The following is a 26662-nucleotide window of genomic DNA, read 5'->3' as shown; positions in this document are numbered from 1 at the left end:
TCGCCATCGTACTCAATATACATAATGGCAACATGTATAAAATGACCTCTTGTGGTTGTAAGTAAATTGATATACAAGAGTCTCATATGGCCAGTGTTCACAGAGCTTCCAGAAAAATGCAACGTTGAACTGGATGTAGCTCAAAAGTGTGACCAAATGTACTGTAGATTGAAAAGGCTTGACCAGAGGGATGTTTGACAAAACACAAAAGAGGACAAAATATCTTAAGAAAGCTGTTTATTGCGATCAGTCCAATACGTGAATAGGTCCAGAGGAGATCAGGGTTTGATGGCTTGAATCGACATTTCTTTGCTCTGAAAAAATTTAAGACAAATACGTCACCACCTTCACATCTAGATCTAGTCTGACTAAAGAAAGCTTCAGTTCATTCTTACCTCTGTTTGAACCTTTAATCCCTTGATGTGTGGAGCTCCTCTGGCCTGTGGGATGCACACACTGTCCTCTACAGGCACCATCTGCCTGGCCGTTGGTGTCACAAATCACTGCATCGCAGTGGACAAAGATCTGTGGACAGACAGAAGGGTTTAGCATGCAGGGATAGAGGCAGCAGTCGGTGCCGTGTGGCTGGAGAGGCTCATTAGGATGTACCTCGTCTTTTAGAACCTCCTCATCCTTAATGAAGGTGAACATCTTAATGGAGAAGCGTTTGACGTGGGATGGGAATTCAACTCTGTCGTCGCTCATGATGGGATGAAGGGTGGTCGTGTAGCGGTCATCTCGATTTACACAACTATTGAAGGAAGAAAAACATTATAGAGGCCTTTAAATACACAAGCACATGTCTTCATCACCCTCTACTTAGATTGAAATGTGTCAAATATTCTACATCACATTATAACAATTTCCCTGAGGTACCCTACCAGCGGGATCAATAAAGTTATATCTAATCTCTAGAACAGCAGTTTAACGTAGTGGGAAGAAAGATTCCTTTATTACAGAGAAACTAAAGGGGTTCTCTTTAAACTAACACATTACCTGTCAACAATTATGTCCCAGCTGGGTAAAGAGGTCCTGTCTTCATGAAGAGTGGCCCAACAGTTCTCCAAGATGAGCTCCAGGTTGGGATCCGTAGACTGCATCAGCTCCACCTCAAAGTACAGAGGCTGCCTCAGATATTTCACCACCGGATAATCTTCTCTTTGGTAGAAGTGCTCATAGGATAAATCTAGAGAATCAAAAAAAAGTCAGGGACAAGACGGCTCATCCACATTTGCATCCAGGTAGAAGTTAGAGGTCAACCTTACCCTTTGCTAGCCTCATTTGCACCATCAGCTGCCCCGTTCCGATCTCTGCTCTGGGATCATAGCTTCTTGGTTTAGAACTGAACGCTACAGTCTCGGTCTTGTTCACCAAGTAGTAGCAAGAAATCGTTTGCCTACAGAAAAGACATTTTGTCAGTTGATTCTCAGAAACCATCAAACCAGGTGGTTTGTCAGGTTAAAGTCCTGGTTCAGTCTCCCTACCTGTACTCAGGATCAACTGGTGTCGTGTAGGCGGCTCCAGTCTTATGATGATACATGCTGATCTCATTTTCATACAGCATGTAATTGTCAAAGAACTGAAAGAGATCAATTAAAACAAATTGGCAAAATAAAGGGTACTTATTGCTATCATAAAGGAGGGAGTGCACTTACTGTTCTAGTTGTCCCACAGGAATCAGCACTGAAAGAAAAATGAGCGAAGCGATCGTCGCTAAAAACTGGTTTGCAGGACGGGTCCTTTAAAGTCAGCGAGCTTGGGTCGAGACTGGGCACCGATTCCACCTTCACAGCCAGAGCAGTTATTGTTCCATTTGAGTAGCATGCTTAAACAAAACGGGGAGAAAAGAGGTTAAGAAAATGTTCTCTACTTAAATGGTTGCATTTGCTGCTGGTTAACACGTCTTACAAGTTGTCATTAAGGGGAAGTCGCAGGTCAGGTAGAGATCAGCGAGCACCCACTGGTTGTTGCTGTCCCAGAGCAGCATGTCAAGTCTGGCTCGTACAAAGTGTGACGTAAACAGCTGTAAGACAGGAAGTGAAGTCGTCAAGCACAGATGATGATTTCTAGAGAGTTTTGTACAGCTTGGGACCATTTAATTTCAAATGCTCAGGGGCCTTCTGCTTGATTGTCCCTGATTTTCTTGAAGCGAAATCATAAACAATGGATATTTAAAGCAGTATCTGAATTTTTAGTCTCACATATCAAACTTTTAATTATGCAAGGAAATTTAAAAGAGCCAGTTGACCCCATGTTTATGAAGTTTTTTCAGTTCTTAAGAAATGTGGTGTCAAATCTCAGTGTGCAAAACGTGTTGAAAGAGTTAAAATCTTTACAAATCTGTATTTTATGCTACAAAAATTTCCAGGCATGAACATGGCCAAGCAGAACGTTTTTTAAAAATTAAATTTAAGATGGAATGACCCTCCAACACCTCGAATGTTGTGTCCTTGGCAGTGTATGGCACTTGGAGGCTGAAGTGAGTGCCGTTGTCCTGGAAGCCATAGCTTTCCGCCAGCTCAGGTGTCAGCTGCTGACGTCCAACTACGGTCTGCAAGTTGCGGCCTTGACTGCCGTATTCCACGCTGACGTAGAAGAGAGTCTGGTCACAGGTGCCAGTGATGGCAGGCAGCACTGTTGACAGAAAGAGAAGCTATGGTTGGTTTTCTTCATTCCACATCTAATTCTGAGAAGAGCCATTTTTGTCAAAGCTAAGAATTAAGTCTCACCAACATCCTGCAGAGATGCCTGGACCTCCACTGGGTGGGCGAAGGGAGTTCCTTCAGGCAGGATGACAAACCCAAACACCAACGGCAGGGAGTAGAGTGTGACCAAGGCTTCAGGATTCTTCAGAAATCAAAAAGAAAATGTCATGAAGTGGAAACGAGCAGATGTGTTGTGTAGTTTCTCATGTTTGATGGTCACATACGTGCTTCAGGACAACATCTGCATTAAAGGCCACTTGTAAAGAGAAGCTCTTGGTTCCGTTGGGGTAGACGTGCTCCTGGACGATGAAGCCTCTGGCGTTGCTCTCCTCCACTGTGAGCACTCCAGTAGAAAACGTGATGTTCGTCAGCTCCACGTCGGAAAAGAAGGTGCCCAAGCGAATCCTGAACACACCATCCTCAGGGACGGTAACTGAGAAGCAAGAAGTGGCAGATTTATGCCTTTTCCCCACAAGTCTGACTTTTAAACATTCTTTACCTGTAAGCTGGACTTACGGTCCTCTGCGTGGAGAGATTGAGGCATCAGAGGGGTTGTGATTGGGAACAAAATCTTGTATCTGGTATCATCTTGGGTGTTATCTGCCCTCCACAGTACTTCAAGCATGGGCTCCACAGTGTAGGTGATGTGGTACTGGTAATCTGGGGCATGGCTCTGCAATTATTCATGACATTTTAATAAAACATGCAAATGGACCCCAACTCTTACATATCCAATTCAGAGGACTTTCCAACCTTGTAGTAACCATCAGGTGAGCCCACTGGGATCTCCGTGACGATGTGGAAGTCTGTGACTGACAGCGTGTATCCTCTCGCTGCCATCTGAGATTTATCCAGCCGCTTCCCGTTGATGCCCATGTGCATTTCTACGATTCTGAATTTGCCGTCCATCATGGACGTCACACGGCGAGGCACGTGCCAGGAGATTGAATCGTCGGTGAAGAGGACGCCACCTGTTAACGGTAAAACCGTTAACTGTAGAACAACCTGGTGCTTGCTGTGAAAACCACAGACTGCAGAGACTCACCTGTGGGACAGGAAGCTGCCAAGTTCACGACACTCAGACCGTGCGGCGCTTTGTGATAAACGCTCACTTTGAAGACTTCCATGGGGATTCCAGCCACCTAAAAATAGCATTTAATGTCAGTTATGATAAAGAACTGAAAGGATTACTTAACAGGGGGAAGTGCTGCTTACATCCTCCGAGTACGTCTCTGCTGTATTGTAGGGGCTTCTCACAACCAGGCGGGTCGGGGTGGTCATGGCGCTGTATCCGGCTTGCTCGGCCTCCTCCAGCACCATTGCCACTGGGTCAGGGTTGAAAAACGTCATCTTCCAGATGCCATGTTCTGCACCAGAGGCCTGTGAAAAAGACATTTAAACAAAATAAATGCATGCCTCATTTCCACCTTCTTCAAAACAGTGCAGGTCAATTTTTTTTATTTTAAAAACATACACCAGGAACAGCATTGAATTGAGAGCTTTCATCTTTAAAATCCTGAGTCTGGCCTTTCGGATCACTCGGTGAATCTGGTTTAGCCATGTATTTTGAAACCTACAAAAAGACAGAAAACGCAGGCGTTACTTGTTCTCATCCCACATACCATCATTATAAAGTAGAGGCACTGATGTAAAGTGACCTACTTCCATGTAGTTCCTGTCACAGAGGACTTCTCTGGAGGCCCAGCGGCTGTAGCTGCAGGTTTCCGACACATCGTGACTAATCATGTCTGACGGACTCTGTCGGTACATTCTGAGTTTCAAGCCAACTTTAAACGTCGTATCTTCCTACGAATGAAAGACAGAAAAGTAAATATGATCCAGAAGTTAGGAGTCCTTCTGTTCAAACGATTGGCTGATTAAGAAAACTCAATGCCTTTACTGATTTCCAGGTACGTGGCTATAAGCATTGTCTTCTTTTATCCGTTTCATCTCACCAATTTCAAAACCTTTGGGTTTAGGACAAAGGCGACATTTTCAGGTGTCACTTTGGGCTGCTTTAGACTAAATCATTCACTGATTTGGGAATAGAGTTTACTGATGAAAACTGGTTGCAGCTCTCATTGTAGTAAAATAAATCTTACGAGATACATCTGCATAATCATGCAGCGATAATTTACAATCTAAAAGAAGCTAGTCTGCTGAGGAATGCACTGAGCATACAAAGTGCTGCATCACCACTACTAAATTCTGGGAATGTGCCACCTCAGATAACTGGAACTCCACGTACTTTGTTGTCCACGTAGCAGCCCAGCAGAGACGTGTAGATTCTGGTGTTTCCCCACGGGTCAGACTCCATGCTGTAGCCACACTGAGCAGCCAGGCTGGGTGTCAACAGTATGTGCTGGGTACCATCTGGAGAAGAGACCCAAACATGACAGGGATCACTTCTCCCAGTGATAAACCCATCTGCTTGTAATTAGCAGGTTTTTTTTGTTTAACTCACTGATCGCTTCCACCTCGAGCTGGTTCCCCACCGCCAGAGCCTCGTCCAACGTCAGCCTCATTAGATTACCTAGACAGTCTGCCTTTAAACCACTGCCTGCTCAAAGAAACCACTCGTCAGGTGAAGCACAAAGTCATTTAATGTGGAAAAAAAGGTGATTTAATGTGAGTTAGTCTTACTTGACTGCGAACTGAGCTTCACTTTTGGCCTTGTTTGACCCGAGACGATTACTGCAGCCATCAAGCTCCATGACAAACTTGAACAAAAATCACACACAGTTTAGAAAGTTTAACTAGTAGACACTAAAACAAACAAAAACCCCACAGAAGTGTGAACTTACATGTTCGTAAGCTGCCACATGTTGCGGTGTGAATGTAGTCAAACGTAAAATTGCAGCAGCCCGACCACTAATCACAGCTCGGCACTGAAACCCCAGCAAGCACCACAGAGAAACCAGCTCTGAGGTGAAGGAGTCGACAGCTTTACTCAGCCCTCACCAGCTGTTTTATGTATCACTTAATCACAACTGCACAGGTGAAGTGCATCAGTGAGGCCACCTGAACCACTCGCTGAGGGAGCGCTTCACAAACGCCTTAAGACTTGTGACAAAAAAAATGCACATCTGTAAATAAAAACACATGAATCAGCGGTGTTTAGTAAAATAATTTATTGTTCATTGATTTTAAACATATGTACATTTGTGTTTTATCATAAACCTACAGATTCTGAGCTTTCTTTAAAACTACACAGCAGCTTGCACCAATTTAGGACATGAAAAGTTGTTTTTTTTTTCCCCTCTGCAGCAGAGATTCCTCATTATTACTGTATGTCAGGTTCTGATTATGGTTTGTGTACAAAACTCCTCCCAAAGTCTTGGACGTGGTGCACCAACATTGATCAGGCTCATTGTTTGACCTCGATTACTGTCCGCTCACAGGGTCACACAGCAATATCCTTTATCCCTTAATGTGCTACTTATCAAAAATCCATCAGCTGTCTCCGTCTGATCCAACGAGATGTCTGTTTTGTATTTTGCATCTATCAGCTGTTCGTGCCGATTGCTTCATGTTAAATGACGTCACACAACAAATTAAATAAAACAAACTGACAATGATTCACAGCCTGTGCGCTGGTAACCACCAGACTGCAGGGTTGATCCGATGTGTCCTCAGTAGGTTACCCGGCTGTCAGTATCCCCGGTTCATCTTCTCTTGCTGGTCCAGAAGCGTCTGTTGCAGGCTCATTTTGGCGTCTTCAAAGTCTGGATTGAGCTTTAAAGCTTGCTGGAAATCACTCTTGGCATCGTCAAAGAAGCCTGAAAGATAATAAAAGTTGCAAACGCCTAATAAGTGCGAGGTTATGTTTTGCAAAATACTGCCAGACTGGCTTGATTAGAGCGCATATACACAGCGCCATCTAGTGTCCTACAAAAGAACAGCCTCAAAGTGGAACGCATGAGCAAGGTGGTTGATTTCAGAAATGTTTTTTTCTGTTGCTGCTCTCTTGTAGTTGCTCTCACATACAACAGGGCAACGTTAGGTTTTCAGGAGACTTGTTGGTTTGCTGTTCTTAATGTAAAGGATGTAACGTGGTGGCACAGTCACACTAAGAAAGATTACACAAGAAATGTTTCTACAGAACTCCTAAATGTCTTCTCTCTTTCTCTCTCTCTTTATTTTTCACTTGCCGTATTTCAACTTCTCTCACATTGAAAAGTAAGTGCTGCAGATAATGCTGTATTACTGAAGCAACAGTTTTGTATCACTTAATTCATTTCACTTTTTCATTCATTCAGAATAAACTGATATTTACATCCTTGATTAGAGTAAAAGTACAAATATAGCAAAAGTAAAATGCCTCGAAAACAATCCTACTTAAGTAAAAGTCCACTGGTACTGGCAGCAAAATGCTAAAGTGTTAAATTAAAAGTACTTGTTTGGTCTGAGTGGTGCTCTTTAGGTTATTAACACTGAAGCTTCGGTGTGTCAGCAGCACGTTGTAGCTGCTGCAGGAGGAGCGAGCTGAACTACTTAGACAATAGATAAATCTCCTTTATGTGAGATTAAAGGAGAAAAAGCAAAGTTTTGAAAGCACAAATCTGTTTTTTAACATTGCACCTTTTCTCTAATGTTTGATTTTTGTTAAAATATTGGATTATTTGAGCATCTATTGAAATGAAACCACGTGAGAAGTTTAAAGGAAAATAAAAAAACACTATTTGGTGAAGCTGTTAACAACTAATCTTGAATGTGACCCGACTACACATGGCTGTTTGTAATATGTCAAAAGCCAAAAGGTTTAATCTTTAACAGTGTGTTGCATTTTAAAAGCTTGTTTTTCATCCACTGTGGAAAATATTAAACTTAGAAGCAACAAAAGCCGTCAGCATTGTGTGCAGTATTTTCCTCAATTTAGGAAAAATAAAAGTATAAAGTAGCAGAAAATGGAAATACTCAAGTACAAGTACCTCAAAATTGTACTTCAGTATCATATAAGAACAAATACACTTTTGTATTCCACCACTGCTGAAACATAGGTTGCTTTTGAAAGGTTCAGCGTTTAGGTGGTGTTTGTTGTGAGAATAAAATCTGATGTATAACCATTTTTATTGTTGGAATATATATTCACGTGCAGTAAAATGTAATGATTACACAGAATCACGAGGTCAAAACAAATCATAATGTGTAAGAAAAAGGTCGGAGCCCTGTGACGTATCAAACGAAGTGTCGATTAATAAGAATTATGTTTTCTGTGAGCTCCGTGTGCGTCACTGAGCCAACGTAGGAGGTACCGGACATGGTCACAAGACAGGCAGAACATAGATCTCAATAGGTTTTGATGTAAACCTGACACGAGGAGTCAGCGGTGGGCCGATGACGCACATTGCGGCGTGTAAAAAAACTGCATTTACGTTGGTTTCTTGTTGACTCGACATTCTGTACAATTAACCTTCAAATCAACCAAAGATTCTGCATTATTTGCTTTTCAAGTGAGTTAGAATAAGTTATTTAGTGAATGCAGTATTAAAAACAAGCTTCTCAGTCCTCCAGGTCTGGGTTATTCTCGTAGTTTAATCGTAGCAACTGCTTGAGTTCCTTGAAGACGTTTCATCCAAGAGGCTTCATCAGCTCTGACTGACTAGTTGGGAGATACTTCTATCCTTAAGGAGCCACTAACGCCTGAGTTTGGGTTTCAGTTGGGGGTTGTTGCTCCTCCCGTTCGTTATGTGGGTCGTTAGTGCTCCCTCTGACACAAAGGGGTTCGTTAGTTGTGGCTAGGTGTGGTTTCATCTTCCTGGGGAGAGATCTTAGGACTGAACTGTAAACATTTTCTGTCATGTCGTTGTGTAGATGCTGCCGTCTTATTGTGGTAATGATTTAACTAAACCAGGAGCAGGACTTCTTCTAAGGAATCTGCTCTTGCTGCTCATGGTGGAATAACACCTCACTGTCACCTTTTGTTGGTCTTTCCTTTAACTTGTCACCCATTATAAGCATCCGTATGTCTGATGAACACCATCCTCAAAAGGTTTAGTTCTCATTGTGTGTTTTGATGAAGGTTGTGTTGGCGAGGATGAAAAACCATAGCTAATATATATTTTGTTTGATTTTAATTCTCATCAAACCATTAAATGATCCCACGAGTCTTGCACGGATCTATTATGTGTCTCTATAACTAACAGGATTTGCATTGGTACAGAAACACAAAGTAGAAAATATATTAGGTATTTATTTTTGAAGATCCTGGACAAAAGTGTTTTATTTTATTGTGTGTGGCTTGTTGATGAGAGACAGGCGATGTCACCGTTCACTCTTGGTGATGGGGAGCCTGTTCTTACCTAATCTATAGCGGATGAGTCCTCTGTTGTAGAGGGGGACTTCATAGTGGCTGTCAGCCTGTATGGCGGAGCTGTAGTCCTGCACCGCTTCATCAAAGTCCACCCGGAGGTACTTTATCTGTCCGCGGTTGTTATAAGCAGCGGCCAGACTGCCAGCGTCACACTCCCTGTACACACACAGTCACAACTCGGTTTTACATGAATGCAATGACACTGAAAGAGAGCGAAACGTGACTAGGTAGCGGATAGCGACGTCACAGAATTTGACAGGTGACAGAAAACACTGGAACACCACGTTAGCTTACTGGTGCTAACCGCTAGCCGGTTCGGCTACTTCACGAAGACAAACGTTACCTGGACTGTAAGCAGGAAGCGATAAACTTTGTGTACAGCTCCTCTGCCTGGTTAAAATTCTGCTTTTTAAACTCAGAGTGGGCATCTTCGAGTATTTGAGAGTTATCTTCCTCCATTGGTGCTCCGTGTTTGGAGGCTCGTCGTGTTTTCAACTGCGACTGTGACGTTCCGGAATATTGTCCAATCAGCTTCGGGGGCGTCATGTGTGGGTGTGGCTTAGCGGGACTTTATTTCCTGTTGTGGTTTATGAAGTGGGCTTTTTCTAACTGACTAGTTATTACCAGGTAAACAATAACTAGCATAGACAGGCTGTAACGTCTCTAAGGAGGACTCTGTCTTTTTTTTTTTTTTTTTTTTTAACATTCACCTCATGTAAAGCATTATGCAGCACTATGATCTTTTACCTCAAGTTCAGTTCACTGTTGTGTGATAATATGAAACACTGTGCTTCAAGGATTTCACTGTCTTTTAATGTGTAAGCCATGTTTTCCATATTAAAATGACTCGGAGTGCAGGCAGCTGGACCAGTGGTTCTACTGTCTTATATTATGATGACTTACAGAGCTATAATCACACGTATCGGTGGGCCTCTGAAATACTTGTTTAAATAAATAAACTTTATTTAATAGTAATTTGGGGCGACCAACCCTATAAATAGTTCTGAAAGTTCAGCCTTAAAGTCTCATAAGACAATATCCCAAATAAATAGTAATCAGAACAAGTCTGCCACGCTGAAAAGCCCAATAACAACTGAATTAACTACAGCAAGTTACACCAGTGTGGTTATCGGGATCAACTTTAAGTACAGTAACATAACATCTGCTTGTGAGTGCGAAACAGAAAAATCTCTGTAGAAAAATATCCTGACTTCAGTAAACAGATCAGACTTTTATGCACAGTGAAGCAACATCCCAACATTTTTTGTCAACCATATGATATTATTTAGCATTTGACAGATGATTTGATCCAACTTTCAAATATTCTTTATTTTCTTAAAATGTGACAGCCCAATCAGCTGCTGCCATAGAGGCCCAGAATTCTGTTTACCTGTGGGTCCCTGAAGGCATCAGGACGGCCCATAAATCTCAGCCATCCCTCTCTTGTTCTCTCTCTTATTCATTCTGACCCGGCTTCATTGGTGGTGACACATCTTTCTGTTGCCTTTTTGCATTGTTTCTGCTCCACAACACCTCACATCTCATCATGTTCACTCATTCACACCTACACTCCTGATACCACTGATAGTCACACGCCACACTTACTATCATTTGTTAAATGGTTGGCTTTTGGTTTTAATAAATATCCTTATTTTGAGTTAAATCTGTGTTATATTTGTTATAACCCACGAGCCAGGTTATGACAAAAAACAAATAACAATAATTTAGATCCAGAACAATTGAAAGCCACGGACGTCCAGGCCTGACAACGACACCGCCCTCAACCTCGGACACTGTTCATCAACTTTCCATTCATAGTTTCTTTTTCTACACTTTGTAATGCCGTTACACACAGTTTCTCGTAGTTATGTCGTCCTACTGCGACTGTAGTGATCTTTTTTCCACCATCACCGTCGTCACCATAACAGGCATGTTGTGACCATGTGCTGTATGCTTGTGACACAGATGCACATTTCCCTTTAGCTGTCCTTTTCATTCTTTTCTGTGTCGGCATGTGTGTTATGCTGGTTTTATTTTACAATGTCTTTTATTTCTCTGTGTACTGAACATCTTTGGCTCAAGACTGTCTTTTAGGATGAAGCAGCACAGTATATTTTCTTACCTTCTAATGTTTTTGTTTCTGTAATTTCACCTCATTTTACATTTAATCTCAGATTTCTTTAAACAAAAGGATAGACAAACTCTTCACCTGTCACACAAATTGAAATACCTGTAACACATGAGCCAAAAGAACACGTGATGATTGAAAGTGTACAAAGAATTTCTGGTGTTCAAAAATGAATGTTTTTCTTTTTGTAACAGCAGGTGGCAGATTGGATTCAGATCTTATTAAAATAAGGCAACTATGCATTCAATGAAAAACTATTCGGGCATTAAAAATAAAATGATTTTATCCAGATTAAGCACAAAATCTGAGCATAAAGTTCAGCCAGATGCGTAATTTCTTATCATCCTAAAAATGCACATATGTTTTCTATTGGAGAGAAAAAGCAGTGAAGTCTCAGACATCTGTCACACCAGTGACGACACAACGTGAACGCTCCGTGAGGTAAACACATGACAAGCAGGAAACCCATAAACGAGCTGGTGAGAAATTCTCAAACAATCTAACAGGCGAAGAAGTCAACTGTCCTGGTGAAAAATGACACCTGAAGGAACCAGGGGTCACCACGAAGCCGCGCACTTCCCTTTCGTGGCCCATTTATCTCCAGACAGTGTGGACAAGTTGAAACAGATCAAACAGAAACCGTTCTGACCCTGAAGAAAAGGATGTAGGCCAACGGCTGCTGACGCTGGAATGGAAGAAAGGAATGGGAATAACACGTTGCTTTTCACTGTGGAAATGTGGGTTAATGTGGACCTTCACATGAATCAAGAGATTTCTGCATCAAACACACAAACTATCTGAAAAATATCTGAATTTGGAAAATGAGAGAGTCAGCACAGCAGTATGTGTCCAATCAGCAGCATGCAAATGTCAGAAAATCACCTGATGTTAGTCGTTAAATGTCAGATCTATCTATTCCAGCTGACTCAGGGTGAAGGCAGGTTCACCTGCACAGGTAACCAGTCTATCACAGGGCTACACTTAGAGACAGACAACCAAGCACACTCACATTCACACCTACGGACAATTTACAATCACCAATTAACCTCAGCATGTTTCTGGACTGTGGGAGGAAGCCGGAAAACCTGGAGAGAACCCACGCTTCACGGGGAGAACATGGAGACTCCACGCAGGAAGATCCCGGGTGTCCTCACCGGGATGTGAACCAGAGACCTTGTAGCTGCGAGGCGACGGTGCTAACCACCGCCATTCCTATACAGCTAAATTCATTCTTAATTAAGTTTTGAGGGAAACATGTTTTCTTTTTTAATTATGTTTCTTTGATGCGTATCACAGATATGATTCCTATTAACGTAGCGTTTTGTTGGTTTACTGCCGCTGCTTTTTTCATATTAAAGTCAAATTTAACGAGCCACCTTGCAGCCATCTTGCAGCCCCCAATCGCATATGTGTGCACAAAATATAGACGAACCAATAGTCGCTGGTTAGCATTAGCTTAGCATAAAGAATGGAGAAAATGCTTTATAGCTCAGTTCAAGGAAAAAAAGCCTGCCAACAGCTCTAAGGCTAACAAGTGTCTGATTTTGTCACTTTTTCTTTAGAGACTGAAGCGTATCAATGACTTGTTGTGTCAGGCTGGTTGCCCGGCAACTTCACCGTGACAAGAATCCAGGAAGTTGCTGCATCTGTTCAAGAAATGGTCCACGTAAACACATTTAAAGTCACAAAATAACACACACGCTGTTTACTTTCTTTTACGTCCGTGACATAAAAGTCTCCCGTCTCAACTAATAAAACGGTCCAGAGCAGCAGCTGGGCTTCTGACTGCATCACGTCTCTCCGGTCCAGGACTTTCCTCAACCAGCTTCCTTTTTAGTGTTGTTCACTTTTAAAGCACATCTGGGTCTGGCTTTCAGCTACACAGCAGAAATGTTGGCTCCATATGAGCCAAGTCGCAGCTTTAGAGCCTCAGCCGAGCCCTTCTGGATGCTCCAAGATTCAGACTTAAATCTAAAGATGATCGTGACTTTGCCATCAAGTTCCTGCAGCTTTTACACAACCTGTCTGAGGACATAACGCTCACAGAATCGCTGACACATTGCTTTAATGTCACATCATCTTCTTTATTGCCTTTTATGTTTTTTTATTGCTACAATTCTTTTATTTGCATTTATTGATATGGACATGTTGCCTTTAGCATTTTTGTAGTATTATTCGTTGTATAAATCTCTTATAATTGTTCAAACTGCTGAAATTATAGACATTTGACTAAATAAAGTCCCTCCTAAATCATTATAGAATTAACAATAAAACATAAAATAGCCTTTCGAGTAGCCTAAATCAAACACAGTCTTCTCACTTCAGGGGAATCATCACACTGTTCTGTTTCTGTACTTAGGGATGATGTTCCTGCATGTAACTGTGCAGACGGAGAACGTTGACTTTCTATTTTTCGCTTCACAAAAGGCGTCACGTTGTTATCGTCTTTCATGACAAAATATGCCTTATTTTAGGTTTGCTGCTAAACTTTACCAATCATTGTTGCTCGTCCGGCGGCATCAGAGTGCCGTGCACTGCAGTTTATCTTTGAAATGAAATCAACAGTCACCCATGTGAGTATCTGTTTTCCACAGGGGTTGAATTTACTTCCTCCCACAGTCCAGAAACATGCTGAGGTTAATTGGTGATTGTAAATTGTCCATAGGTGTGAATGTGAGTGTGCTTGGTTGTCTGTCTCTAAGTGTAGCCCTGTGATAGACTGGTTACCTGTCCAGGTGAACCTGCCTTCAGCCTGAGTCAGCTGGGATAGACTCCGCCCCTCATGACCCTAGTGAGGATTAAGATGTAGAGATGATGGATGAATGGATGTTAAACTCTAATACAAACTCTTCAACACATGAGGGTAACACTTTCATGTGTTCTGGTATTTCCCTTCATATCCAATCACATGCTGTCATTTTAAACATGCTAAGGACGTTTCTTTACTCATCACACTCATTTGTGAAGAGTAGTGTTAGGATATCAGAGAATAACATTTGATATTCGAGACCTGTCGATAAAGAAAAGCAGCTACGAGTGTTTTGTTAGATAACGCTGAAGATTCATCCTCAACCTGCCGCACAGAGATGCACTGTACTACGCTCCATGTACCTTTTCCACTTCTTCTCAGAGGTGTGTGAGTCCCATTCATCTTTTTTTCCCAGAAAAAAAACCTGTGTGTGTGTGTGTGTGTGTGTGTGTGTGTGTGTGTGGGTGTGTGTGTGTGTGTGTGTGGTAACCATGAACTGAAATAGCAAACAAACATAAAACAGCTGTCTGGTTAAAGGAAGGAAAGAGGAATCCGACCCAGACTAGAGGTAAACGTTGGGCTGTTGACTCTCTACCTCACACAGACACCGCAGACACAGAAGCTCCGTTGTCAGCCTCGTCTCGGGCAAACAGTCCGACTCATTCCAGAGGCGACGCCGTGACCTTTGTCTGTTGTTTTTCTGGCAGCGGTGAAGGTGGGAAAAAGAGTGATGGTGACAACAGGAGACAAAAACAGATGTTGGCTTCGGAGCGTTGTTAAAACTATTAGCCTCCTGAATAAACCTGAAGCTCAGATCCAGCTCTATGACTGACGGACGCTGTGTTTCTGAGGACAAACAGCTCAGGATGGATCTCCGTCTGACTGCAGGTATCGGAGAAGTTTGACCAGTTTGAGAAGTCAAAGAGAATTATAGCACATTGTTAACAGAAATGTCAGCGTCTGCCATCCTATTTATCTTTCTATATTGACATAGAAATACATATATGGCACGGAAATGTAAAGTTATGTAGGACAGACGGACATAACGGCTCTTTTGTATCTGCAGAAAACATATTTTCTCAAATACCTTCTCAACATTTCTATTGAGGGCAACTGGCGGTGATGGAGTGCGTAACTTATCAATATAATCATTTATGTTAAAGGAAATTAGATTTGAATGATCAGAATTTACCATAAATCAAATAACAAGGCAGGAATGATTAAAACGTTCTTGTTCTTTATAAGATAATCTGCGTTTATATTGCTAACCAGCAGTTAATGCATCAATATATCATTAAATCATGTTTTAAAGCCTGATTCATGAAATAATTGGCAGAAAATTCAATTTTTTTGAAACTTGAGTGTTTATTGAACCTTCTGACAATTAAAAAACAAAAGAAAGAAATTAAACATCAGTTTGCATAAACGAATTTAAATTGATATCAGTTTTGCTACAGCTGGTGTTTTTGGTGCATGACTGACTGATGAATGGTGGATCATCCGTGCACAATGATGATGTAGATCAGTGGTTCTCAAACTGGGGGTCGGGACCCTCATGGGGGTCCCAAGATAATTTCAGGCGGTCGCCAGATCATCATAAAAAATCTCTCTCTATATATATAGAGATAAATAAAGCCTCCATTTATCAAATAAATGTGTATTAGGGCTGTCAGAATTAAAAGTGTAAACTTGTTCCCACTCCTTTTTGAACGTATTAAAATTATGATTTGATTTTGTGATATTATTCTTTTTTCACTCTTTTTTAAAATGATTTTCTTTTGTTTTAATATTTTTTTTCCTGTCATATGTACGAAATGACAAGACCACAAAAAAGCGAACCCAAATGCACGACTCCAAAACTCAAAAATGTTCTCAAACTGATTTATTTACAAAAGTATCAACAGAAATATCATTCAACAATAAAAACCTAAACTCAAAGCGTCACTCTAACGAAGAGAATAAAGAACCAAAAAAATCACTCGATTGAGGAAATACAAACTAAAAATCACTCAATGAGGAAAAAACTTAATCTTTCTAAACAAAGTAACAACTCAAACACTTGATTAGAAAAGAGGCTGAATACAAAGTAGCAAACAAAATACAAAACCTGAAGGAAGTTTCCACAAGGAACATGAACGGAAATCCTGGACATGAAGAGGGCTAGAACGTGAAGCTTGACTCAATGATAAGACAAACTGGCACAGGACAGACTATATATACACACACAAGGTAATGAGGAACAGGTGGAGACAATCAGGGCTGGGTAGACAATCAGACACAGGAAACACTGGGGAGAGGGCAAGCTTCCTGAAACACGAGGGCAAAGAGGTTTCAAAATAAAAGCCACAAGACAACACAAATACAAGACAAAAAACTAAATAAAACCTAACACCTGGTACGAGACATGACACGAAATAAATTAAATTCATTCATTCATTCAAAAGAAGATGAAGGTGTTAATGTAAAGAGATGAATCTGTGGAATTAACACGTTAATTTTAACACACTAATGAACATGAACTACAAAGTTGTTGCTCATGATATATTAAGAATTCAAATTAACAAACTTATGCTATCTTGGGGGTCGTGGCTCAAAAAGTTTGAGGACCACTGATGTAGAAGACACAAAAACTCGTGCATCAAATATGATACAGTCGGCGTCATGGGGTAACTAATCAATAAGTTTCATTTCCTGCTGCTTTATCTTTAGATTTTCCTTTTCAGTGGAGATCCATTTCCATGCTTGTCACTATGAATGTGTGTCTTGCTGTTTTTAATTTTATTGTTTTATCTTCATCTCACTGCTTCAACCTCACAAGATCTGCCTGACGTGTAAGATTAACGTGATGCTGACATGTTTCCTGTGTTGCTCTCTGATTGAGACGACAAACTTCTCAGTGATGTCCAGTTTTCAGTTTTATTACACGGTGTTATTTAATAACATTCAGAGATACAAAAGATAAGCATTTATCATCTTTAATACAAAATTAGAGAATCTAAAAGTTGTAAAAGTGATATAACTACATAGAAACTATACTTAATGCAAAAATAACGAGTGGATGGAAACTTTTTTTTGTCATTCAAATTCTACTGACTAGCTTATTAAACCTATGAAGGCATTTTACTACAAAAATATACAATATATTACACATGACACTATATTCGAATAGCATGTGTGTTTAGTAGAAGTAACATTTACAGCAGATTTACAAGAAGATCCCATCGTGCTGTCTTTAGTGTCGGTACAAATGACTTCATCATAAGAGTAGGGTTGAGGGGCATCGGTTCGTAAATCACAGCTTCTCTCAGTCTCTGGTTGAAACCCGTACAGTAGACGTCCGCGGCTCAGCGGTCCGTGGCTCCGACTGGAAGCGGCTGCAGAGAGCAAATAAACAGGAGGTCAAATCGTGCTCGGTGGGTGGGAAAGTTTTACCACCAATCACTCAGGAAAAAAGCTGTCAGAACTCACCACCGTGGAAGGACTCAAGCACGGCCCACCGTGTTCTCCAGACGCTCTATCCTCCCTGACACGTCGGCTAGTTCGACCAGTCAAGGAAACTCGTCTGACAGTTACACAGCGAGGGAAAGAGAAGGAGAAATCCTCAGCACCTGTCAGCTGAGACAAACGTGCAGCAGCAGCTTATAATGAACTGTCGTCCATCTGAAACAACACTGAAGGATATGCTTGGCCGTGAGCTGCTGGATGGCCGCCTGCGTCTGCTTCTGGAAAACCAGCCTCGCTTCACACTTGCAGGGATCCTCCACCACCTCCACCTTCACTTCTTCACCGGGACAAAGCAAATTTCACATCAGCCTAACAGATCATGTAGAGAGCGGAAAAGCACACAGAATACCACCCACACTACTTTTTTTTTTTTTTCTTCTCCCCCCCACCATCTGCTCAAGAAACAAACCAAAGCTCCAACATAAATTCTATAATATTACCCGATAATTGTCCAACAAAGGCTACAGTCAACAGTGAAACATGGAGTCAGGAGTTATGCACCAGCTGGATGTGATGTTGTGAAACTCTGCTCAGAAGCCAAACTGAAAAGCTGCAGGAATCCACACAGTATGTCCTTACGTTTCAGGGAACATGTTTTCTTGTCGTCATTCAAGACATAACCATTCCGGCACTTGCAGTAATAGGAGGCGTTGCTGTTGACGCAAATGTGCTCGCAGTCATGTCCCATGGCACAGGGGTCCACACCTAGAATAAGCCGGGATTAAGGGATGTCGCTGTCAAGGTGGCAGCAGGGGAACAGGTTCATGTGCTGGCATACAGTGTAGTAGTAGGTAGTGGTAGGTCAGGCTGCTGCTGCTAAACTAGCTGATGGTGATTGGTGTGTTTTGTTTTGTTTTTTGCAATGGTGGATAAATGCTGATTAAAAGAGGTAAAAGTATCTACACATTTTTTTTTTTAACCCAATTTACATCTACTTTTTAAATTTGAGAGGCCAAAAAAAAATACTTTTCTTAGGCGTTTGTTCTTAAAACTCGGTCCATTCAAACACCTTCACCACATCTCAGCCAACGTCGCTGCTGCGTGTTGGACAACGCAGGTAAAATCACAGAAGTACAACCGTTAGGACAGTCACAGTACATGGACTCATCATTAGACAAACATCAGACAGTCACAGGAAAACAGCAGAATCTCAGTTGTCCAAACATGTACTTTAAAATCTGCCAGTTCGTAAATTAAAGTCATTGAAGACTTGTTACTACAGGAAATGTGAAGCTTTCTCTCTTGAAATTTCAAACAGAGTGAGCCTACAGTCCCACAGTCAGACAGATCAGACTCATCCCATCGTCAGAATTCTTTCTATTCCTGAGTTGTTTGAAGAACTGAGGTTTTACTGCACGTCCAAATCATTTTAAATACAAAGAGATAAATCCAAAGCATGGCGATGCTTTGATTGCAAAACACATCACTAGTGATCATATTATACACATTTTACATATAAAAAAAGAAGCTAAAAGTTTGGGGCTGCATGACCCCAAGACTTTACCGGGTTTGGACATAGCAGGTTCTAGTGCCAACATCTGCAGTCCATGTGGGGATTCAGAGCATCTGCTCTTGTATTCATTTCAGGGTTTATAATTCACCAATAACACTAAAACCCCCGTGCAGACTGTAGGTGCCCCTTACTGCGGAACTAGAACCAGGGTTAATGGTGGGAAAAGGTCTCGCAGGCCCCTCTTTGTCCTACCGCACAGGGTCTCCCTGAATTTGGAGGTGAGCTTCTCGATGACGCCGTAGGTCTCCACGTAGAAGACGTGGTCGTCCAGAGGGATGCTGGCCATCAGCTGCAGAGACTGCATGTCTGCACGGTCCACCCCGACGGCGTAGATCTCGATGCCCGAGGCCCGGGCTGCAGCAGACACCTCCTCCACCTGGTCCTGAGGCCTCCCATCCGTCACAATGATGGCCACCTTGGAGATGTTCCTGGAGCGAGGCCGGGCTCCAGACGGCTCCGTGAAGGCTTCGTTCACCGCGGTCTTGATGGCGAGGCCGGTCATAGTACCAGCCGCCAGGGGCTCGATGCGTGAGATGGCTTTCTTCATGTCCGGTTTGTTGAAATGATCTTTCAGCAGGAACTCGATCTTGACGGTGCTGGCGTAGTTGACCACGGCCACCCTGGTGGCCTCCGAGCCCACGTCAAGCGTGTCGACCATGTCGGCCAGGAATATTTTGACCTTCTCAAACTCACCAGGACGGACGCTGCGAGAGCTGTCAATGATGAAGACCAGGTCCAGGGGCCGGCTCCTGCACTGAGAGTCTGTCTCTGGTGATAAACCAAACCATGGCAGCATTAAACCCATTTCCTAATTTGTTACTCAGACACAACATTGCAGCTTGTTGGTTTACAGTGACAGACATACAACGATCACAAACAGAACAAAACACAAGTGTTGTGCAACAGTAGAACAAATAAAAGGTTGAGGTTTGATTCAAATGATACTGCATGTTCTGTGACATACTGAGCATCATTTCAGAGTTTCAACAGTCCATCAGAGTCGTATCCTTTCATCTCATTTTCCTGAATGAAAAGGATGTTTGATGTCCAACACATGAAAAGTGACTTCACACCTGAACATGGACACAGCGTTAGAGTCCCTGCCTGTCCAGTAACATACACGTATCATAAACTACATTTCTGTAGTTTAGTGTCACATCCTCCCTGCTTCTCAGTTTTGTTTTTAAACAACCGATGATCAATTTTAGGTCTGTATCATATTCTACATTCATGTTTGATGTGGTCCTCGTTTTTAAGCTGCAGCTTCACATTTACCTTAAATACATGAGTGGCATTAAACTGATCAGACTTATAAAGTGTTTAAAGACCATTTAAAGATCCCATATAGTGAAAATCCATCTGTATTAAACAACAGCTGTGTACAAGGCAGGAAGAATGTTCTACTGGCTGCAAGAGGGAACGCAAGAATCTTCATGGACCCCCAGCGTCTGAGGAACTGAAGACCCAGTGGAGTCCTGTTGGTTAGCTCGGTGTGTGGCTAATGGGGCTAAGGTCACCGTTAGCTGTGGTGGTGTGTCAGAGCTCTGTTTATATTGTAGATCTGAGGAACATTCAGACATGGTGGAAACTTTAAACCCGATTTGAAGCGATAAAAAAGAACCGGTTGGGTTTCTGTGTTGTCATGGCACCTCGGTCGATGTTTGCTTCTGCTCGCTGTGCTCACGTCTGCTGCGTTTTAATACAACCAGATTCTGAACAAAGCTTTGCCCCTTAATGTGTTTTTCTGCTTCTGCTGTCTCACAATGGAATGAGTATAAAGTAGTGACTGAGACGCCGTCCATTGAGACGACATGTTGACTAGAACCACAGCGTTGTCTCAGAAACTCACCAAACACGAGTTAAAAACAATAGCTGTGCTGTTAGTTCCTTATATAATAACCATGAGACTAGAAAGCCTTGGTCTCATAGACTCCATCACATCTGTGTTGGTGAGAACTGGTTTGTTTCATGCTGTCAGTCACAGAAGCAGAGGGGTTGTATCCATACGTCCATATATATACTCCCTACATAGGGGCCACTATGTCGGGTGTAGTGGGTGATTTCAGACACAGCCAGAGTCTTCTTCCTGAAGGGAGGCGTGGACGGCAGCAGTTCAGATGCATTTAAAGCTGCAGAAACAGTCCATTTAGAACAGGACTAGTTATACAGTTATACGGTGAAATGAACCATCTTTGTGGTGTTTCAAAGTGAGAAATGAAAAGACACATTTCGGAGACTAACATGCAGAGAAAGGGCACAATATGGGACCTTTAAATAACCGCTTCGTCTCCACCATCGATCAAACAGTGATGAGATCTGACCTGGAAAGCATTGAGGAGCATTGTTTGGGTTGGAAAGCAAACCTGACTGGTAATGTTCTACCTGTCTCCACAGGACTGACGGTGGTGATGATGCCGCTTTGGGTACTGACCGGTAGCGTCACGGGAGCGGTGGTCTCCGCCGGCGGCACAGTGGTCACCACCACCGGCGTGATGGTTGTCACCGGCGCCACTGTGGTCGCTGGTAGGGTTGGCAGCATTGTTGTCTCTGGTAGATTCGGTAAGGCGGTAGGGGGGTGCACCACGGGGGTTGGCGCTACTGTTGGGTCTGACTTTGCGGGGCACGGGCCTTTCAGTTTGTAAGGGAATGGGCCCTTGACTCTGTGATGGGGGTGGAGGGACACTGGTGGAGACAGACCTTTGAAAATGTGATGCGGCCCATTGAATCTGTGGTGATAGGGCGGCATGGGGACTGAGGGTCTGTGGTAAGTCACCGGCGGAGACAGAGGAATAGGTCGGTACACTACCGGTGGGGGGATCCTTGGTGGCTGGTAGTGGTAGTGATACCCTCCTCTATACGTGTAATCACTTCTGTGCACTACAGAGCCACCAGGAAGGAAAAGTGATAGAGAACATTAGTAGGCTGACAGACGGTCGACAGAAAAGCTGTGTACGTTGACACTGTAGTAAGTTCACTGTAAAAACAAAAATAAATAAATCTGTAATTTTCTGTTTTTATTTTTTCTGTTTTTATTTTACACATATTTCTCTGTAATTTTTAAATAGACATAAATACAATTAAAATCACAAAATTGACATGTAAAATAACAAAATTTTAATCTATTTAAATGTTTTTTTAATGTCAAGTTACGTGTAAAAACTATATCTATAAATACAAATAATATATATAATATATCTATAAATAAATCCTTTATTCCCACTGCGATAACCACCCTGAACAAAATGAAATAAGACACTGAACAGTACATTTTATTGGCTGCTGTTTCTTTTTAAGAATTCTTTTAGACGTCTGTCAGCTCGTGTCTTAAGTGTGTTTTTATATGTGTTGTATTTTTATTGTTGGAGCCTTGGGACAGACAATGAAGTCTATCTATCTATCTATCTATCTGAAAAATATGAAAATCAGCTGTTTACTGTTGTAATTATGATGCTAATTATTTGTTTAATAATGTTCAACTAACATGTTTAAAGGTTTTTGTGTCATCCATCCATCCATTATGTTACATTTAAAAACATATGATCCTAAATAAACAGTAAACTACAATTAGAACAACAATTTTCTGTTTTCTGTCGGTGTTTGAACCATTTTTAACATTCTTTCATTTTAAAGGTGGACGTGCTTTTTTTAAACATTAAAGTTCAGTTGAATATAGTGAATATTTTCATGCAAACACTTGATATGATCTGAAGTTTATGGGCAATTCTTGCAAATAGAAACTGAATTGCTAGTTTTACAGTTTAGTTTTTTTTTTTTTTTTTTTTTTACTAAATTTGTTTGTACATAAAAACAAAACCCAACTAATAATTGTACTTTTCTGCATTATTAACCCTGATTGACTATTTCATTTTTATGGGTAATTTATCTGTTTTTGCACTGATTCTTTAAGCCAAATAATACACATGATCTTATCAGAAAATTAAGGTTACTATTATGTATTAATAATTGAAACTACTGTATTTTTATTACTTTTTTTATGCCCCAGTTGCCAGAATAATGAGTTTCGTTGCTGTTTTTGTTATTACAGATTCTATTGTACAGTGCTGCAGTGACACACAGGACAACTTTGGTTTTCTTTGCTGCACAGACAAACGATTAGTGGAAGCGTGAGCGAACATTCAGCCGCCTGCTGGTCCGTTTCACACAAGCTGCGGTTTTACTGGACAGCTTGTGAAACGTCCGCTCGACAATCTGGATTTCATGCATGTTGGGTTTGAAAAAAAAGTCCTGCTGTTAGAATAAATGATTCCAAGACAGAATATCTATTATTGTTAAAACTTCAAAAAAATTTTTAAAAAAGCTTAAATTGACTTTTTGTGCTGGAGAGCAGTGGTGGACGAAGAAGCTTCACTCAATTACAGTCTAGAGAATATTAATTCAGTACATTATACTTCTACTAAACTGCATTAAAGAGGGAAATGCTGTACTTTTTACTCCACTACATTTATATTTACAGTGCACAAAAAGTACACCAAAAACTAAACCTGTGTTATGGAGAGTTTAATTAATATTATAGCACTGACTGGGGCTATTTTTATAAATAATGGGTACTCCTAACTTTGTTTAATAACTGACTGACTGATTGATTGATTGATTGATTGATTGATTGATTGATTGATTGATTGATTGATTGATTGATTGATTGATTGATTGACTACACCTTTATATTCTTAAAGTTTTTGATGCATGCCTTTCACTTGTAATAGTGTTTTAGTGGGGAAGCAGCAATGTAAGAAACAAACATTATTCATTATCATCTCATCAGATTGCTTTTATTGACGCATAAAAAAATGTAATCTGCTGCTCAGTTTTCACTCTTTTATTTACAGTTTCGTTCACTGTAAAGCTGCAAGTATTAATCGATAAATCAATCAGTTGTCAATCGTTAAAATAATCACTAATTTGAGCAATTTCATAAAGAAAACAACATAAATTCTCTGATTCCAGCGTCATTACTGTGAACACTTGCTGCTTTCTTTCCTTCTCTTCGATAGTAAATGTAGTATCTTTGGGTTGTGGACCAAATGAGACATTTGAGGACCTAATGTTTAGCTTTTGGACGCACAGATTGACATTTTTCACCATTTTTGGACAGTTTATAGTTCAAGCAACTCATCGATTAATCGAGAGAATATTCGACAGATTAATCTGTTAGCTGCATCCCTGGTTGACTAGTTGGACTCTTTGCTTTACTACGTTGGTGTTTTTGTGAAATATCAGATAACAGTTATTTACATGGATATCCAGCAGGTGATTAAAGGCCCCAACTACACACACGTTTCTCCCAGAGGTTAAAAGACCAAAATATTGGGAACCACTGAGGATTTTAACCTTAAGACTTATTATTGGGTAAAACTACAGCTAGGGAATAAAATGCATGGACTGAAAAGCACATTTTTCTCTCTGTAATGCAGTAAAAACAGCCTCAAACTGATCCCTGTACTCAAGTAGGTTAAAAAAAAACCAAAAAAAAAACCCTCCAAACATCCCCCTGACGTCCACCACTGTGCTGCCACGCTGCTTTACCTAAACTACACTCAGAAAACAGTATTTCAGAGCTCTTACTTGCAGGATTGAGGGTCCTGAACGGTGGTCGACCATTATTTCTGCTCTGAGCGTAACTCTGAGCGGCTACGAGCTGCGGGTCTCCTGCGCTCAGCGGGTACGTGGCCTGGACGTGAGCGCGCAGCAGCGCAGCGCAGAGCAGGAGGCTCCAGAGAGCGCACTTCATCCTGTCACTGTCCGTCCGTCTGTCCGTCTGTCTGACTGTCTGTCTGCCCGCTGTCCGTCCCTGAGCATCAGCCCTGCGGGGGTCAAATATGAGCAGACCTCCAGGAAACACGTCAGACGTGTCCGTCCAATCCAGAGCCTGAGCGCGCCGTCAGCCGCGGGAGGTGAAGAAACCCACCGGCCTGGAGGGAGGTCCGGCCTCCTCACAGNTATCTTTGGGTTGTGGACCAAATGAGACATTTGAGGACCTAATGTTTAGCTTTTGGACGCACAGATTGACATTTTTCACCATTTTTGGACAGTTTATAGTTCAAGCAACTCATCGATTAATCGAGAGAATATTCGACAGATTAATCTGTTAGCTGCATCCCTGGTTGACTAGTTGGACTCTTTGCTTTACTACGTTGGTGTTTTTGTGAAATATCAGATAACCGTTATTTACATGGATATCCAGCAGGTGATTAAAGGCCCCAACTACACACACGTTTCTCCCAGAGGTTAAAAGACCAAAATATTGGGAACCACTGAGGATTTTAACCTTAAGACTTATTATTGGGTAAAACTACAGCTAGGGAATAAAATGCATGGACTGAAAAGCACATTTTTCTCTCTGTAATGCAGTAAAAACAGCCTCAAACTGATCCCTGTACTCAAGTAGGTTAAAAAAAAACCAAAAAAAAAACCCTCCAAACATCCCCCTGACGTCCACCACTGTGCTGCCACGCTGCTTTACCTAAACTACACTCAGAAAACAGTATTTCAGAGCTCTTACTTGCAGGATTGAGGGTCCTGAACGGTGGTCGACCATTATTTCTGCTCTGAGCGTAACTCTGAGCGGCTACGAGCTGCGGGTCTCCTGCGCTCAGCGGGTACGTGGCCTGGACGTGAGCGCGCAGCAGCGCAGCGCAGAGCAGGAGGCTCCAGAGAGCGCACTTCATCCTGTCACTGTCCGTCCGTCTGTCCGTCTGTCTGACTGTCTGTCTGCCCGCTGTCCGTCCCTGAGCATCAGCCCTGCGGGGGTCAAATATGAGCAGACCTCCAGGAAACACGTCAGACGTGTCCGTCCAATCCAGAGCCTGAGCGCGCCGTCAGCCGCGGGAGGTGAAGAAACCCACCGGCCTGGAGGGAGGTCCGGCCTCCTCACAGCACCGGCCTGGAGGGAGGTCCGGCCTCCTCACAGAACCGGCCTGGAGGGAGGTCAGGCCCTCCTCACAGAACAGGTTTCATTGACAACAACGGTGCCAGAAAAAACAACAACAAAAGAAAGCACTATAAACGGTGGAATACGGTAACATTCAAAAATCAAAACAAGAAAAAAAAAAAACATTGAAATCTGTAAAATAATTTTATATTCAGCTGATATAAAGACAGTAAAGTTGTGTGATTTCAGACTGTGAGAGAACAAACCACTAGTTTTAGAAAGAGAGATCTTTGATGTGGACATTAAACAGCTGGGGCGGAACTTTTAAACTTAACATCCAACTTTTTTTTTGTCTTTTCTGAGATTCAACTTCATTTATTATCTGTCATTTACCAAACAGGGAAACCTGTAAAGTAACTGTTTAAAAAGAATTGGAGGCCGGACTCCGCGGCCGGGAGGCGGGAGCCGGGAGCCGTCGCCGGCTCCAGTCCGGCCCCCAGAGGTGGTCTGCCGTCCCCGGCTCCAGTCCGGCCCGAGTCCGGCCCTCACAGGGGCTCCGCCGTCGCCGGCTCCAGTCCAGCACGAGTACGATCCCCAGGGGGGCTCCGCCGTCGCCGGCTCCTCTCCTGCCCTAGTCCGTCCCCCACAGAGGCTCAGCCGTCGCCGGCTCCACTCCGGCCCGAGTCCGTCCCCCACAGAAGCTCAGCCGTCGCCGGCTTCAGTCCGGCCCGAGTCCGGCCCCCACAGTGGCTCAGCCGTCGCCGGCTTCAGTCCGGCCCGAGTCCGGCCCCCACAGTGGCTCAGCCATCGCCGGCTCCAGTCCGGCCCCCACAGTGGCTCAGCCGTCGCCGGCTCCAGTCC

The 26662-nt window shown here is 42.3% G+C and overlaps 3 protein-coding genes across 3 annotated transcripts; all 3 read right to left on the bottom strand.

The window, feature by feature from the left end:
* Positions 1-225: 225 nt before the first annotated feature.
* Positions 226-5230, bottom strand: zpax1 (zona pellucida protein AX 1). Its single transcript, XM_008289111.1, has 19 exons — positions 5170-5230; positions 4954-5078; positions 4368-4511; positions 4180-4278; positions 3921-4085; positions 3751-3847; positions 3459-3676; positions 3222-3378; positions 2930-3138; positions 2730-2847; positions 2435-2634; positions 1909-2023; positions 1656-1825; positions 1485-1579; positions 1266-1396; positions 997-1186; positions 610-751; positions 396-525; positions 226-314 (listed from the first exon to the last, which is right to left on the bottom strand). Exons 1-19 carry the CDS (start codon positions 5228-5230, stop codon positions 247-249), a joined length of 2634 nt encoding a protein of 877 aa, XP_008287333.1. The 3' UTR covers positions 226-246.
* A 589-nt stretch (positions 5231-5819) lies between these two features.
* On the bottom strand, positions 5820-9513 carry ttc32 (tetratricopeptide repeat domain 32). Its single transcript, XM_008289110.1, has 3 exons — positions 9362-9513; positions 9008-9174; positions 5820-6484 (listed from the first exon to the last, which is right to left on the bottom strand). Exons 1-3 carry the CDS (start codon positions 9475-9477, stop codon positions 6357-6359), a joined length of 411 nt encoding a protein of 136 aa, XP_008287332.1. The 5' UTR covers positions 9478-9513; the 3' UTR covers positions 5820-6356.
* Positions 9514-16861: 7348 nt separating this feature from the next.
* On the bottom strand, positions 16862-24661 carry matn3a (matrilin 3a). The gene is made up of 6 exons (XM_008289109.1): positions 24496-24661; positions 19105-19680; positions 17979-18104; positions 17578-17676; positions 17364-17433; positions 16862-17269 (listed from the first exon to the last, which is right to left on the bottom strand). Exons 1-5 carry the CDS (start codon positions 24659-24661, stop codon positions 17378-17380), a joined length of 1023 nt encoding a protein of 340 aa, XP_008287331.1. The 3' UTR covers positions 16862-17269; positions 17364-17377.
* Positions 24662-26662: the final 2001 nt, after the last annotated feature.

Source organism: Stegastes partitus, unplaced genomic scaffold (assembly GCF_000690725.1).
Source record: "Stegastes partitus isolate 25-593 unplaced genomic scaffold, Stegastes_partitus-1.0.2 Scaffold593, whole genome shotgun sequence".
In the NCBI taxonomy this organism is placed as follows: Eukaryota; Metazoa; Chordata; class Actinopteri; family Pomacentridae; genus Stegastes; species Stegastes partitus.
This window is presented reverse-complemented; position numbering and strand designations above follow the sequence as displayed.

Coding starts and splice junctions, on each gene's coding strand:
- ttc32 (XM_008289110.1), bottom strand. CDS start 9,477: ATGGAGGAAGATAACTCTCAAATACTCGAAGATGCCCACTCTGAGTTT. Junction 9,175..9,361: donor GCTTCCTGCTTACAGTCCAG/GTAACGTTTGTC, acceptor GTGTGTGTACAG/GGAGTGTGACGCTGGCAGTC. Junction 6,485..9,007: donor ACTCATCCGCTATAGATTAG/GTAAGAACAGGC, acceptor ATTATCTTTCAG/GCTTCTTTGACGATGCCAAG.
- matn3a (XM_008289109.1), bottom strand. CDS start 24,661: ATGAAGTGCGCTCTCTGGAGCCTCCTGCTCTGCGCTGCGCTGCTGCGC. Junction 19,681..24,495: donor CAGGACCCTCAATCCTGCAA/GTAAGAGCTCTG, acceptor GTTTATCACCAG/AGACAGACTCTCAGTGCAGG. Junction 17,677..17,978: donor GAAAACATGTTCCCTGAAAC/GTAAGGACATAC, acceptor GTCCCGGTGAAG/AAGTGAAGGTGGAGGTGGTG.
- zpax1 (XM_008289111.1), bottom strand. CDS start 5,230: ATGAGGCTGACGTTGGACGAGGCTCTGGCGGTGGGGAACCAGCTCGAG. Junction 4,279..4,367: donor GTGACAGGAACTACATGGAA/GTAGGTCACTTT, acceptor GTCTTTTTGTAG/GTTTCAAAATACATGGCTAA. Junction 3,379..3,458: donor CACCTGATGGTTACTACAAG/GTTGGAAAGTCC, acceptor GAATAATTGCAG/AGCCATGCCCCAGATTACCA.